The sequence below is a fragment of the Taeniopygia guttata genome, chromosome 11 (assembly GCF_048771995.1).
Source record: "Taeniopygia guttata chromosome 11, bTaeGut7.mat, whole genome shotgun sequence".
In the NCBI taxonomy this organism is placed as follows: Eukaryota; Metazoa; Chordata; class Aves; order Passeriformes; family Estrildidae; genus Taeniopygia; species Taeniopygia guttata.
This window is the reverse complement of record NC_133036.1, coordinates 5,305,880-5,319,203: the sequence shown is the minus strand read 5'-3', so window position 1 is coordinate 5,319,203 and position 13,324 is coordinate 5,305,880. Positions and strand designations below refer to the sequence as shown.

General features: G+C 58.0%; 2 protein-coding genes across 9 annotated transcripts in view; one reads left to right on the top strand and one right to left on the bottom strand.

Moving 5' to 3' along the window:
• The window catches only part of CARMIL2 (capping protein regulator and myosin 1 linker 2), a 23,117-nt gene extending 17,747 nt beyond the window's left edge, over nucleotides 1–5,370 (top strand). The window contains exons 32-40 of one of the 3 annotated variants that reach the window (XM_030282085.4): nucleotides 1,274–1,377; nucleotides 1,756–2,161; nucleotides 2,433–2,552; nucleotides 2,886–2,922; nucleotides 3,091–3,159; nucleotides 3,395–3,745; nucleotides 3,923–4,030; nucleotides 4,264–4,374; nucleotides 4,460–5,370. In XM_030282085.4, coding sequence (XP_030137945.4) covers nucleotides 1,274–1,377; nucleotides 1,756–2,161; nucleotides 2,433–2,552; nucleotides 2,886–2,922; nucleotides 3,091–3,159; nucleotides 3,395–3,745; nucleotides 3,923–4,030; nucleotides 4,264–4,374; nucleotides 4,460–4,635 — 1,482 coding nt within the window. In that variant the 3' untranslated portion in view covers nucleotides 4,636–5,370. The remainder of the gene's footprint in view (nucleotides 1–1,273; nucleotides 1,378–1,755; nucleotides 2,162–2,432; nucleotides 2,553–2,885; nucleotides 2,923–3,090; nucleotides 3,160–3,394; nucleotides 3,746–3,922; nucleotides 4,031–4,263; nucleotides 4,375–4,459) is intronic. The other 2 variants (XM_030282086.4, XM_030282087.4) reach the window with 2 other exon arrangements.
• On the bottom strand, nucleotides 5,189–13,324 carry ACD (ACD shelterin complex subunit and telomerase recruitment factor). 6 transcript variants are annotated; one of them, XM_072934399.1, is made up of 16 exons: nucleotides 13,225–13,324; nucleotides 12,190–12,319; nucleotides 11,825–11,949; nucleotides 11,064–11,254; nucleotides 10,545–10,624; nucleotides 10,302–10,346; nucleotides 9,956–10,095; nucleotides 9,738–9,772; nucleotides 9,187–9,350; nucleotides 8,877–8,982; nucleotides 8,675–8,755; nucleotides 8,153–8,284; nucleotides 7,523–7,621; nucleotides 6,570–7,300; nucleotides 5,956–6,029; nucleotides 5,189–5,781 (listed from the first exon to the last, which is right to left on the bottom strand). In XM_072934399.1, the coding sequence occupies exons 1-16, from the start codon at nucleotides 13,281–13,283 to the stop codon at nucleotides 5,718–5,720; spliced, it is 2,256 nt and encodes a 751-aa protein (XP_072790500.1). In that variant the 5' UTR covers nucleotides 13,284–13,324; the 3' UTR covers nucleotides 5,189–5,717. The 6 variants fall into 6 exon arrangements, with proteins under 6 accessions (XP_072790500.1, XP_072790501.1, XP_072790503.1 ...); XM_072934400.1 differs by having other exon boundaries at nucleotides 8,877–8,979; XM_072934402.1 differs by lacking the exon at nucleotides 8,153–8,284.

The following is a 13,324-nucleotide window of genomic DNA, read 5'->3' as shown; positions in this document are numbered from 1 at the left end:
TTGGAGCCACAAGAGAAATGAAAAGCCCTGCAGAGTTTGGGTGCAGAGGGCCGGCGATGTGATCAGCAATGGCTCCAGCTGCCTCCCTCCTGAGCTCCATTTGCTCCCCCTTATCCAAAATCCATCATCCCTGAAGCACTGGTGGCCACCACGGCTTCCAGTGATGCTGGTGGGGCTCTGCCAGCCGTGATGAGGTGGGTTGTGGGGGAAGCTCCCCCATCCAACAGGCAACTGGGTGGGGATCCTGCCTTTGCACCCCCCTCCCCAAAGGAAAAGTAACTTTTGGGTGCAGTCAGTGGCAGGTCCAGCTCCGTCACTGTCCCTGGGGCTGGATCCTGCTGGCATCACCTCATCCCTGTGCCACCGTGATGCAGCTGGATCCTTTCACTTGCTGGAAAGCCCTGGCTTGCATGGCTGTGGTGGTGCTTGCCCTTGGATCACGGTGGCACGGGGCCGGAGGGGAGGCAGGAGCTGTGTCCCACGGCAGGGTGGGTCTGGAGGTTGGCAGGGCCAGGGGGCCATCACCCTGCAGTGGGACAGGCATGCCTGGCAGCCAGGGTGGGCCAAGGCTTGAGCAAGGACAGGCTTTGATGGATGTGATATGACAGGGAGAGCAGATCTCAGATGGCTGGAACAGCTCCTGAGCGGCATCAATCCAGCCGTAATGAAAAGTCATTATGGATTGAAATGCCACCGATGGGGAAGCGCCTCCCTCTCATCGATAGGATGCCACTGATGCAGTGGCACATGCCAAGGAGAGGAAGGTGCCATGGAGGAAGGCTTGGCCATGGCGTGGACCACTTTGTTATGGGGAGGGAGCAGGTGGCTCTCATGCAGACTGTGGTGGCACTCCAAGGTTGTACTTACAACATCTGAAGGATGCAGATGTGGGTCCTTGCAGGTCACCTGTTCCATCACCCGCCAGCAGCAGAGGGGTCCCTTTCTTGGAGCTCAGATGGAGGGAGCATCCCTGCCAAAGGCCAAAGGCTTCTCCCACAGTATGAGTGCATACCTCAGCCACTGTGCTGGGCAAGGGGTTGCAAGGGGCCTGGGGCTGTCTGGAGCTCCCAGTGCTCAAGGGAGGGAGCAGGATTGGACCTCAGATGCAGCTGATAACATCGTGGTTTGGCTTTAATGCTGGGTACGAGATGGAGCGTGCCAGCACCCATCCTGCAGGGGCACACACTTGTTCATGCCCAGGGGTGGGTGACACACCTTCATGCCCGGGGGCACCTTTTCCCTGAGCTGGGCTGACAGCAGCTGTCCCTCACAGGTGCAGCCTGTGGCCTGTGAGAACAGCGAGGACAGGAGCATTACCCGTGTGGACGAGGGGCTGGAGGACTTCTTTGCCAAGAGGCTCATCACAGAAACACTGCCGTAAGCCTGGGGGCTGCTCAGGGCCCCTCACCTGCCCAGCACACACCCATCCCCAGGTTTCAGCAGCCTCCCTGCAAACGCTGCTGGCCCCAGTGCTGGGGAAAGCAGCACACCCAGGGATATTGCCCAGGGCAAGGCTGGGGGAAGAGGAATGGGATGGCAGCAATGGTGTGCTGGATGTGGCCGTGGAGTCTGTTCCACAGTGGGGAGGCAATGAGGCAGCCCCCATGGGAACTATGCCGGGAATAGACACTGCCATCTCAGGTGGAGTGCCCAGGATCTGGATCCATCCCTTTTGGGTGGGCAGGGTGAAAAAACTGATCCCTTACCTCTTGGCAGCCTGGAGCTCACCTTTCCCAATGCTTCATCTCTCCCCAGCCCCACGACTCCGGAGACCTGCCCGGGTTCAGCCCCTCTGGCTCCCTCTGGTTCCCGCACCCTCAAGAAGAAAATTGGGATTTTTTTTGCCTTCAAGAAACCCAAATCCAGCCGGGGCTCGAGGTGTGAGAAGGAGCCCGAGGGTGGTCCCACTGCCCCTAGGAGCAGGCGCTCGATGCTCAGTGACATTTTACGAGCCCCCAGCAAGGCAGGCGAGTCAGGGAAGCCCCTGAGTAAATCGGAGGAGGGGGGTCTCTCTGCTGAGCCCCACGCAGAGCCCGAGCACTGCCAGACCCCTGACTCTGCCCGGAGGATCCGGCCCAAGTACTCTCGGGAGGGCAAATCCCAGTCACTCATCTTGCTGTCCGGGGAGGACGAGGATGCACTGGGGGTCAGGCATGACAAGGTAAGCACTGTCACGGTCACCAAGCCACCACCACTGTTCAGCTCACCTGGTGGGTGCTGCTCCCATCCATGGATGTCATTGGGGTTACCAGGGAATGTGGGGACACTGGAGTGATGGCTGGGGATATCCCCACTGGGTCGTGTCCATGTCACCATCTCCTGGCAGCATGCCTGGGGTTGGGAATGTGGGTGCCCCGCAGGCAGGAGTGTGGGTGCCATAGGTGCTGTGGTGAGTCCATGTTCCTGGCAGCAGAGTTGTGTCTCTCCTGCAGAAGAGGCAGCTGGAGAAGAGCGAGGGGGAGTTGTCCAGCTCTTTTGAGCAGCGTGTGCAGGTCATGCTCCATCGCATCGGCGTCACCAAGGGCCCGGCTGCTGAGAGCAAGAAGCAGCAGGTGGGGACTGGTTCCATTTTTGGGATGAACCCTGTCCCTCCAGGGTGGTAGGAGATGGTGGTCCTTAGAGTGGGGACATCTCCCAGCTGGGAATGGCAGCACCCAGCTCTGTGCTGCCACTGTCCATAGCCTCTGCCCTGTCACCTAACCCTCTGCAAGGGGTGAATTCCTATACACTGCATGGTGTCTGTCAATCTGTCCCTCCTTTCCTGGCATGCACCCATCCCCTGCAGCCACATCAGAGCCTGGCAGCAGCGCTGTGCCCTCTGCACCCATTGTCTCTGTGGGCACTGCCTCCCTGATACCCCCCTTACCATTTTTTCCCCCTTGCAGAGCAAAGACAGCGAGATCAAGAAAGCTGGCTCAGATGGTAAGGGGCTGCTCCCTCCCCACCCTGACCCCCACCCAGCTGAGCACCCATGGGTGGCCATGGGCAGGCCCCCTTGGACTCCCAGCTGTGGGTCCCACTACATCTTTCCCTTGGTGGCACTGGGCAGCCCCCAGCTCAGTGATGCTGGCCGGTGGCTTGTGCTTGCAGGGGACATCGTAGACAGCTCTGCGGACTCGCCCCCATCCCTGAAGGCCCGCACACACTCTGTGTCCACAGGTGGGTCAGCAGTGCGTGCTGGGGGTCACACCAGCCCCTGGGGCAGAGGGCTTTATCCCCTCTCCTAGCACCAAGTACGGGGACTGGAGCCAACAGGGACCAGTGGGCACAGGCACGTGGGCAGAATGTCACCCTCGGGAGGGTGCCCTACTCCCATGGGTGCCCATCCCTGGCGTTGGCAGATGGACACCAGCCCATTGCCCAGTCCCTGGGCTGACTGCAGGCTGGTTCCCAGCACCAAGAACCATCCCTGGGGCCGTCACTTCTGGAGGCCCACAGCTCCATCCTGCCTGCCCCACAGACGCACCCTTCCGCAGCGCAGCCGCCAGGACGGAGCCCAGCGCCGAGCCCCGGAAAGCCCTGGGAAGGCAGCTGCCCGCCGAGCCACCGGCCACCAGCTCCGACCAGCCCCGGCGCTCCTTCACCCTAGCAGAGCCCAGCGGGCTGCCGGAGCCCGGGGGCCGGGAGGGCTGGAGCAGCAGCCTGCCACGGCTGGGCAGGAATGTGCCGGTGGCGCTGCCACGGAGGGTCAGCCATGGTGGGGAGGTGGGTGCTGGCACCCTGCCCACACCACCCAATACCGAAGGTAGGGATGCACGAGGTGCCCATGGTTGCCTCATTCCACTGCTGGCCTGTTCTTGGAGCCCTTGGGATGGAGGGCAGCAGGGAGCCAAGCACGCGGTGGGTGCTGGGTGCCCATGGGGCCTGCCAAGTGAGGTGCTGTGGGCTGTCTTCCAATGGCACCTCCCCGTTGCTTACACAGACAACCGGCTGATGGCACGGCTGGCAGCGCCACGGGGGACCGGCCGCCGAGCACTGTCCGTCCATGAGGAGCAGCTCAGGGAGCCCAAGTGCCCGGCAGAGCTGGGAAGTAAGTTGGGTGTGAAGTGGGACCCCAAGCCCTCCTTGCACCTACTGCCAACAGAGGTGGGTGGTGGTGTTCCATACGCGTGCTGGTGCTGCCTCGCCCAGCTGGTGGGTGACAGACAATGGCACTGCCACACTGGGAAGTTCCCGAGGGGAATTCAGCACTGGGCTCAGTTCCAGCAGGAGCCAGGCCACTGTGCCCCACCCTAACATGGGCCTGGGTTGTGTTTCCTCCAGTGGGCACCGTTCCCCTGCGCCTGCGGCGTTCGCCTGTGCTCAGGCACAGGACCAAGCACGAATCCCTCTCAGAGATGGAGGGTGAGCCTGGACCAACCTCGGATGCTGAAGGTGAGATGTTCCCCTCCCTGCTAAAGCAGGTGTTGGGGTACCCAAGGTCCCCCCATGCTTACACCAGCACCTGTGACCTCTGTAGGTGCCACGCTGCAGGACTGGCCCCGTGCCGGGCTGGAGGAGCCGCAGGCTGGCACAGGCACTGAGGGTGAGCAGCCGCAAGCCCTGGCACAAACTGTTGGGAATGCACAAGACTCAGCTGCCGTAGACCAAAGACGCCCAGTGCCGGGCCAGGAGGAGCCGGCCCTGGGACAGTGAAGCCCCTGCATGTCACCACGCTGTTCCCAATAAACCCTGCAAGCAAGTGCGCCGTGCCGGGGTGCTTGGCAGCTGGGGTGCAGAGAGGATGGACGGGGCACCAGGCTGGCGTGGATGTGCCAATGATGGCATCGCCCCATTTTCGCCATGGGGACAGCGGGGCCACCAGCACTGCCCAGGATGCCCAGGGACTGTCAGAGCCTGCAGGACACATCCAGTGGTGTTGCAGTCCCCAGTGCCCTCTGTCGCTGTGGGCTGCAGCGGGGGAGCCGGTGATTTTAGGCAGCCAGCTATTTTTAGGAAGCGTTCCCAAGGCACTTTCACCACTCCAGCTCCTGACCCCATGGGGTACTGCTCTCTCCAGCCCCCGCCAGACACAGGCTTCCATCAGCGGGACCACGACCCACCACCGCCTTCCAGCACGCAGCTCCATCCCCGCAGCTCCCTGACGGCACCAGCGTGATCCTGACACCCCAGTGGCTTTCTCCTGCGTTGCCCTCTGCTCCGGACCAAACGCATTCCTTACACGGATGTTTACGACAAAGCAAGATGCTTGTTTTGGTTTTTTTTTTCTTTTTTTTTTAATACAAGAGCTGTGTATTTAAAAAATATACAATTTTTAATTTCTACAGCATAACCCTGCCGGATATTTTTTGTAATAAACAGTGCAGGACCCTACCTAAACTTATTCAATAAACCATCCAAGCTCCTGGAGAACCTTTGGAGCAGGATCAACTTGTGGGGTCTCTGCCATTGCTGCTATGGTGGCACTGGGTCACCTCTTGTCCCCACTTGCTGGGACAAGGCATTTGAAAAGGATGAAGAGGTGGGAGAGGGATGCTGGCTCACACATAGGCATGCCTGAATGAATGCTTTTCTGCCCTCTTGGCACTGAGGGTATCGGCTTTCAACAGGTCATATGCCAGCACCCCTGGAACCAGGGTCTCTGCAGCCAGGCCAGCCCACTCAGCAGTCCCCTGGGGCACAGAGCTTCTGGTATCCCCACATCCCTCCCCCCAGCCACTCGCCCAGTGTTCTTACAGACCCATTGAAGAAACAAAGAAATGAAAGATGGGCTGGGCTCAGGAGTCTTCATCCTCCTCAGTCAGTATCCAGCATGCCCACTTCAGCATTGCCTTTGAGATCCTGAGAAACCAGACAGGAGGAGCCAGGGTGAGAAGAAACCTTGCGCTGGTGTGGACATACCACTGGGGCAGCTGGTGACCAGGGGTAGGGCAGAGGCTGGGGACTCACTGTAGGTATGAGTCCAACTGCAGGAACAAGGGACAGCCACAAGTCCATGGCTGATGTGGCACTGACCTGATAGATTGTACCTGCTGGCAGAGCTCAGGACTCGGTGCCTCATACTGGTACTGGGGTGGTCTTTCCACGAACTACAGAAGCAAAGGGGAGGGTGAGATGGGTCTGCTCCAGGCACAGCACCCAGAGTGCTGCCCCATGCAGCCTGAGAGCCCAACAACCACAGGAAAACACCTAGGATTGAGGTGTCTCTCCCTCTGTTCTTTTGATCTTCTTTCACCCAGATAGCTCAGAAGATGCTCCAGCAATTGTTTGTTCCTATCCAGTTGTTTAGCTCAGGCTAAATCACATCTTCACCATCCCTGGAGGGATTTAAAGGCCTGTGGACATGGCAGTTGGGGCTATGGCTTAGTGGTGGGCTTGGCAGTGCTGGGGAATGGTTAGACTTCCATCTCAGGAGCTCCCTTCCAGCCTTATTGATTACATAATTCCCTCGTAATTCCCTCAGGGTTCCCAGATCCTCCACCATCTACACTGACACCTGCATTCAACTTCCCATCTCCACCAGCCTGCTGAGGAACGATCCTGGGGATGGACACCAGAGGTGTGGGCACAGAGAGCCTCCCCAGGCACCCCCAGCCCTCAGGGGACCTCACCAGCTGCTTCATATTTACCGGCTCTGGAGCTGTGCATTGCTCCAGCCTGGAGCTGGGTCCAGCTCTTGCAGGGGATGCTTGCTCTTCCTCCTCCTCCTCCTTCTCCATTTCCTCCTCCTCCTTCTCCTCAAGCTCCTTTCTACGCTGCAGCCTTGTTTCCTTTCTGCTCTTCTTTGCACCCCCTGAGCTTGTGAGCACCAGTCTCTTGCTTCTGCCTCTCCCCCTGCCCTTCGAAGTGCCTGGAAGATGCTGCTGCCCACTGGGGGCCTGCTCATCTTCCTCCACCAGCTTCCTCTTGGCACCCACAGTCTCTCCTCCCTTTGTCCTGGTATGAGCCAGTCCAGGCTTCAACACATCTGTAGAGGAAGCTGTGCCACTGGAGCAGGCCTGCTCCCTGTGAGGAATCCTGCCAGGTGGCAATTGCAAGCTGCTGCTGGGCAAGACTGGAAAAACTGGAGAAAGAGTGGGCAGGGTGGCCTGAGTGCCCCTGGATCCCTGTGGGCCTTGATCAGCACACAGGGCACCCCGGGCTGCCCCCGCCGCTGATGCCGCCTCACTGGTGCTGCTCTCCGCCGGACTGGGATTGCTGTAGCAGCGCAGCAGGGAGGGAGAGGAGATCTGTGCTGGCTCTCCCTGGGGCAAGCTCTCAGGAGAGCTCTGGCTACACACTTCCAACAGGTCAGTGGTGTTGCTGTCAGCAGCCACATCTTTCTGGGTCTTCAGGGGAGGGTCAGCTTGAAAGGTCTTCTCTAGTAAGGGGAAAAGCATCATCAGTGTGAGCCGGGCCCTGGCACACAGGAAGAGTGTCAGGGCTGGAATGATGCAGGTCCAGGGCTATGGGAACACCACAGCACTGTTTTATGGCCAGGGGAAATCCCACCAGCATCCAGGGTGAGCTCCACCCATTGAGAAGAGAGGAGCTGCCTCCTGCCAGGAAGGCAGGCTGGATGCCCTGGGACATGGGGACTCACCATCTGAAGAGCTCGGGGTCAAAGACAACGAGGGCAGCCTGTTCCAGGGGTTGTCCAGGGATCCCTCCAGGCTGTCTGACAAGGTCGGTGATGCGGCACCTGCAGTGAAGAAGCCGGAGGGTTGATTTTGGCAAAGAAAGCAGCTGCCCATTCCTTGTGTCCCCTGTGCACAAGGTCTCGGAGACAGCTCTCGAGGAGAGTTCTGCAGCAATTTCCAGCCCAAAATGTGGTGTATTCCAGTGAGACCCTTTCCAAGATCTCATAGAGCAGGCAGTGGAGAGGCAGACACTGCCCAGGGAGCAGGCAGGTATGAAGAAGGCCTTCTCCTACACCCTGCACTGTCCAGGACAGTTCTTCCCTTCAGCTCCTCCTCTACACAGAGCTTCTGCAGGTAATTCTGCAGCAAAGCTTGGTGACACCAAGCCAAGTAAGGTGACACAAACCCATCGTGGTGCTGAACCAGAGCCAGTGAGGAGCCCACATCAGGGAAGGAGACTCATGCTCCGTGATGGCACCAAAATGACTTCTTGTGCTCCCACAATACACCAAAGCTGCAGCTTCAAGAAGCTTGAGGATTGGGACCATCCCTTGCCTGCTCAAGGTCTCCCAAAGACCTGGCCACACCAGTACCTCCTCCACTCAATCCAAGGAGATGGGCTGAGCCAACTGTAGAGGAAACTAAAGGCTGGATGGGATCTGGAGCGTTCATAGGAGGCCATGAGGATGATCCAAGGGCTGGAGCACCTCTGCTATGGAGACAGACTGAGAGAGTTGGGGTTATTCAGCTTGGAGAATTGAAAGCTCCAGGGAGACCTTCAAGAACCTTCCAGAATCTAAAGAGGTTCCAAGAGGGCTGGAGAAGGACTTTAGACAAGGCCATGGAGTGCCAGGACAAAGGGGAATGGCTTCACATTGACAGAGGGCAGGGTTAAATTAGATATTTTTAAGAAATTCTTCCCTGTGAGGGTGGGAAGGCCCTGGCACAGATTGCCAGTGAAGCTGTGGCTACCCCAACCCTGGAAGGTGTTCAAGGCTAAGCTGGACATGGCTTAGAGCAACCTGGTCTAGTGGAATGTGTGAACTGGGTCTAGATATTCTTTAAGGTCCCTTCCAACACAAATCGTTCCAGGATCTGGAGATTCCACTACTCACAGCTGATTTGAGACACAACGCTCTGGTCTCCTGGCACTGTCTTGTCATCACTACTCTTTCCAGGAGCTGCTTGACTTGTCTCTGCAACGAAAGGGGCACTGTTGGTCATATCCCCAGCACGAAACACAACCAGAGCAAGGGAACTCTCCTCCCCACCCTAGGGAGCCCTTAATTTCACATGCCTGGGTGCTGCACTGTGTACCTGTGTACCCTGCAGATGCTGCCTCAGAAGAATCACAAACAACTGCCTCCTGCTCAGGAGGGATCACCAGGGCACTGACTGGGACCATGAAAACGTCCTCACCCTGCTGAAATGAGACACATGACAAGGTTTTTGCTGGGCAGTCCATCTCCAGATGCAGGAGTCCACCTGTACCTGCCAACCCAACGCCACCTCCCTCCCCAGCAAACCTCCAGCTCTGCCCACTGTCCTTTGCCTTCCTTCTCCCACCCACCAGAGCACCCCAAGCTGTCAGAGCCCTGTCTCAGCTGGTCCCAGCAGACAGACTGACCTCCTTCTTGCGCTCTGCCTCCCACTGGGTGATGGGAACCTCGTCCTCCACTGTCACTGGCTTCTCCTTTGATTTCCATAAATCCAAGCATTCCTCAGCATTTTCCTTCAAAATCTCCAGCTGGTTCTGTCCTATGGCATCAATCAGCTGAGAGACAGAGGGCTCTAGAGCAAGAACACAACACACATCAGTGGAGGAGACAGCTGAACTCAGGCAAGCCTCACTTGCAAACCCTTTTACCCTGCTGCATGACTTGGCGACTGTCATGACACAGAAACCTGTGGGAACACCCACAATTCTGCATTTCCTTTGCTTCTAGAAACTATCTTTCCTTTTTTCACAAATCCTGGACCAGGAGCATGAGCACAGGTATTTAATGTCCCGCTATGCTTTAGCTGTCAGCATTATCTCTTCCTGCTTCGGGCTTAGCAATGTACACTTGTGAGATCTGACCAGGTTTCTGCTACCTCTGCCTAACATGGACCAAGCTGAGGAAACCCAAGGGCTCTCCCAGGCAGTCAGAGCATTGCATGCCACCCATAACCCTTTACCTGAGCTGGCAGCGTTCCTCACAGCAAGATTCCTCCTGTAATGACCAAGGAGAAGACAAAGCCAGGTTAGGGCTGGGACATACACAGCTCTTGGTCACAGATCCAGCACCCTGGATTGGAAGAAGCAGCTTGTGAAAGTAGTGGATCCACCACTGGGTGCTGATCTGGCCACTGGCCACATGCTCAGAACGCCAGGAATAGCCATCAGGAAGCCTCACCCCTGGAGAAGGACTGATTGAAGGCCCTGAGGATCTCCAGTATTGGATCTCCAAGGTTGAAGGATGAGCTGTGCAGGGCTCACCCACGCAGCTGTGCTGCCCACCACTGGCAGGAACAAGCTCCCCACAGGTGTTTCCTCCTAGCTCAGAGGAAAAGGTTGGCAATGTGCCACCACCATTTCATTTTTCACAGTCTATTCAACTCTGTCACATTCCAGGGCAAGGAGTCACACAGGTTAACCAGGAGCTGCCATAACCTGTGCCAGCCCTTGCCAGCCTGCTCTAACCCCAGTCTGAGGCTGCACACATCAGGGTATCTGGATACATCCCTCAGCCCCATACTCACAGCCAGAGCTCCTTTATCTTCTTCACCACAGAGGGGTCTTGATTCCTACAGCAACAGAGAAGCCAGTTACTGATTCCCTCCAAATCCCCATCTCCCTTCTCCCTTGCCTTGGAGACAATCCCTCCATCAAAAGGGATTGCTGCAAGCAGGTCACATCAGGACTCCCAGGGCCAGTGCTGCTGTGGGGAAGATGAAGAAGTCCCCTTGAGCACAGCCCCCACCCACCCGTCCCATGGGCCATACCCGTCGGATGATTCCATCCTCTGCCTCTGCATGGGCAGCACGATGAACTGCTGGGCTGTGAGGTAAAACTCGCAGTCCTCCTGTGGGGAGGACAGAGCCTGTAAGGCACCTCTGCATCCCACCCTGCCCCTGCCTTGCCTGGGGCCAGCCAGCACTCCCACACCCACCCCAGCTCTGCCACCGACCCTCCAGTCTAAGAGAAGGTCCCCTCAATAAGGACAGCGCCCCTTCAAAGGGGAGTTCGTATCTTCCTGTGTCAGCTGATGGCTCTGCAAGAGCCACACACCAGGGTGGGCCAGCCCAGGGGAGGCTGTGGGGACACCTCTGAACCACTGCAAGGGGACAGTGGGCTGCTCTGCCAACAGCCCATGCAGGCCTTCTGCAGCTGCCCAACAGGCAGAGGTGACAGCCAGGTGACCCTGGGAGAGATGCACCCCATCCCCAGTGAGGGCTCATCCCTGCCCAGGTCACCTGCCACAGACCCCACAGGAGCTGCAGATGAAAATGAAAGCCACCCACCACCTGCCTTCAGCTCCTGGGAGCAGCTGGAAGCAGGCAGGAGTGCAGGAAGCACAGCAAGGTAGAGGAACAGGCTGCTCCCGCTCCTCAGAGCACTCACCAGTCTGGCCTCATCCTGAAAACACACCGTGTACTTCTGCAGGACGATAATTCTGCAATTAAGGCTGGACAGCCTGAGCTGCAGGTGGGCGCTGGAAAAGGAGCAGAGCAGGAGTGCCTTGAAGAACAGAGCTGGACCCCCCCTGACACACAGTGGGGCTCCCACAAGAGTTCTGCCAACCACACCGGGCCATTCTGTAACATGTCTCAGCATGAGCACCAGGCACCAAGGGCTCCTCATCCCTCAGTAATTCCTGCTCAAGAGCAGCTTCTTCCTGCTGCTCATCCTTGGCTCTCTGCTACCAGCACCCCAGCAGTTTAAGAGTGTCCAAATGGGGAAATGGACCCTGAAGGAGCACTGAAGGAGCAGCCCAGGCTACCATGGTTAATGATCTGCCTCCTTCCACAAAACCCAAGAGCTCTACAGTCCTTTCTAATGGCATCACAGCTTTTGCCATGGATCCCTGCCCATCCCCACCAGCAGACACTGGAGCAAGGGCATTCCAGCTTTCTTCTCTTAGCAGCTCTTTCACACCAAATTCCCACCCTGAGGTTGCTTTAGCTTAACACAACCTGAAACAAGGCCAGGCAGGAGCCCCAGCTCCTCACAGCAGCTGTGGAGAACTGCTGTCCCCACCACGCCAAGCCATGCTGGAACCCACTTTTCCTCTGCCTGCAGAGCTTCGGCTGTAATGACCACACGGATGTAGCAGGATCCGTCAGAGACCTGCACCACAGCGTCCTGGTGGACCTCAGGCTGGCCAGCAGCAGTTGAGTCACTCAAGACCTGCCAAGAGATTGGAGAAGGGGAAAAAAAAAGAACTTATTCATAGATCTCTAACAAGTTTCACAGGAAGGCGGTAACGACACCAAGCTCTTCCTCCTCAAAAAAAAATTTAAAATCAGAGACATTGAGGAGGAAGAGTTGCACATCCACAGCCACCAAACTGGGAACCACTGTGCATTTCCCAGTATTCAGATTCAAAGGCTGTTGGAGCACTTTGGGACAGTCCCTCTGGGTACCTACCTGCACCACCTGCCCAGCCAGGAAATTCTCACGCTCCTCCTGTTGCTCGTAATTCACCAAGAGGTCAGCAATCCATGGCTCCAGGACATAGAGCTTGGGAGAAGCCACATTCTTGTCCACACACACAAGACTACATGAGAAGAGAAAAGACACCAAGCCGTAAGCAGTGCTCCATCATGCTGGGAAGGCTTCTGCACCCCAAGCACAGCCACAAACCCAGGAGATTGCTCAAATCCACCCAAATGCATCCACTTCTGTGGGGAAAGGGCCTATCCTAAGGGCTTTGTGCTGAGGAAGCCATTGCTGCTGGGGGCACACAGATCCTGCTGCATCCTGCTCAGAAAGTGCAGGGGGGCACTCATAGCTCTGGAGTGTACCTGGCTTTCTGCAAGTCTCCCACACAGGAGAGGACATTTATTTCTACCTCTTTCCATATTGTTTATTATCACCCAATAACTAATTTCCTGGGGCCAAATCTTAACTATAACTGTCTGAACTTTGAAAGGGAGAATAACTGGGGACAGGCAGGGGCTGGGATAGATAAGGGTTGGGGACAGGCAGGGGCTGGGATAGATAGGGGCTGGGGACAGGCAGGGGCTGAGGACACACAGGGGATGAGGGCAGGTGGAGGATGAGGGCAAGCAGGGGCTCAGGGCAGGCAGGGGATGAGGGCAGGCAGGGGCTCAGGGCAGGCAGGGGCTCAGAGGGGATGAGGGCAGGCAGGGGATGAGGGGGGATGAGGGCAGGCAGGGGATGAGGACAGGCAGGGGATGAGGGCAGGCAGGGGCTGAGGGCAGGCAGGGGATGAGGACAGGCAGGGGCTGAGGGCAGGCAGGGGATGAGGACAGGCAGGGGATGAGGGCAGGCAGGGGATGAGGGCAGGCAGGAGATGAGGACAGGCAGGAGATGAGGGCAGGCAGGGGCTCAGGGCAGGCAGGGGATGAGGGCAGGCAGGCCTCAGGGCAGGCAGGGGATGAGGGCAGGCAGGCCTCAGGGCAGGCAGGGGCTCAGGGCTGACCCCTCCGGCCCCCTCACCGCTCCCCCGCCGCCAGCCCCGGGCTCGCCCCGCCGGGCGCAGCGGCCGCCGCCGCCATGGCCGCGCGGCCCGGAACGGGAAGCGGGGCCCGGCCGCGCC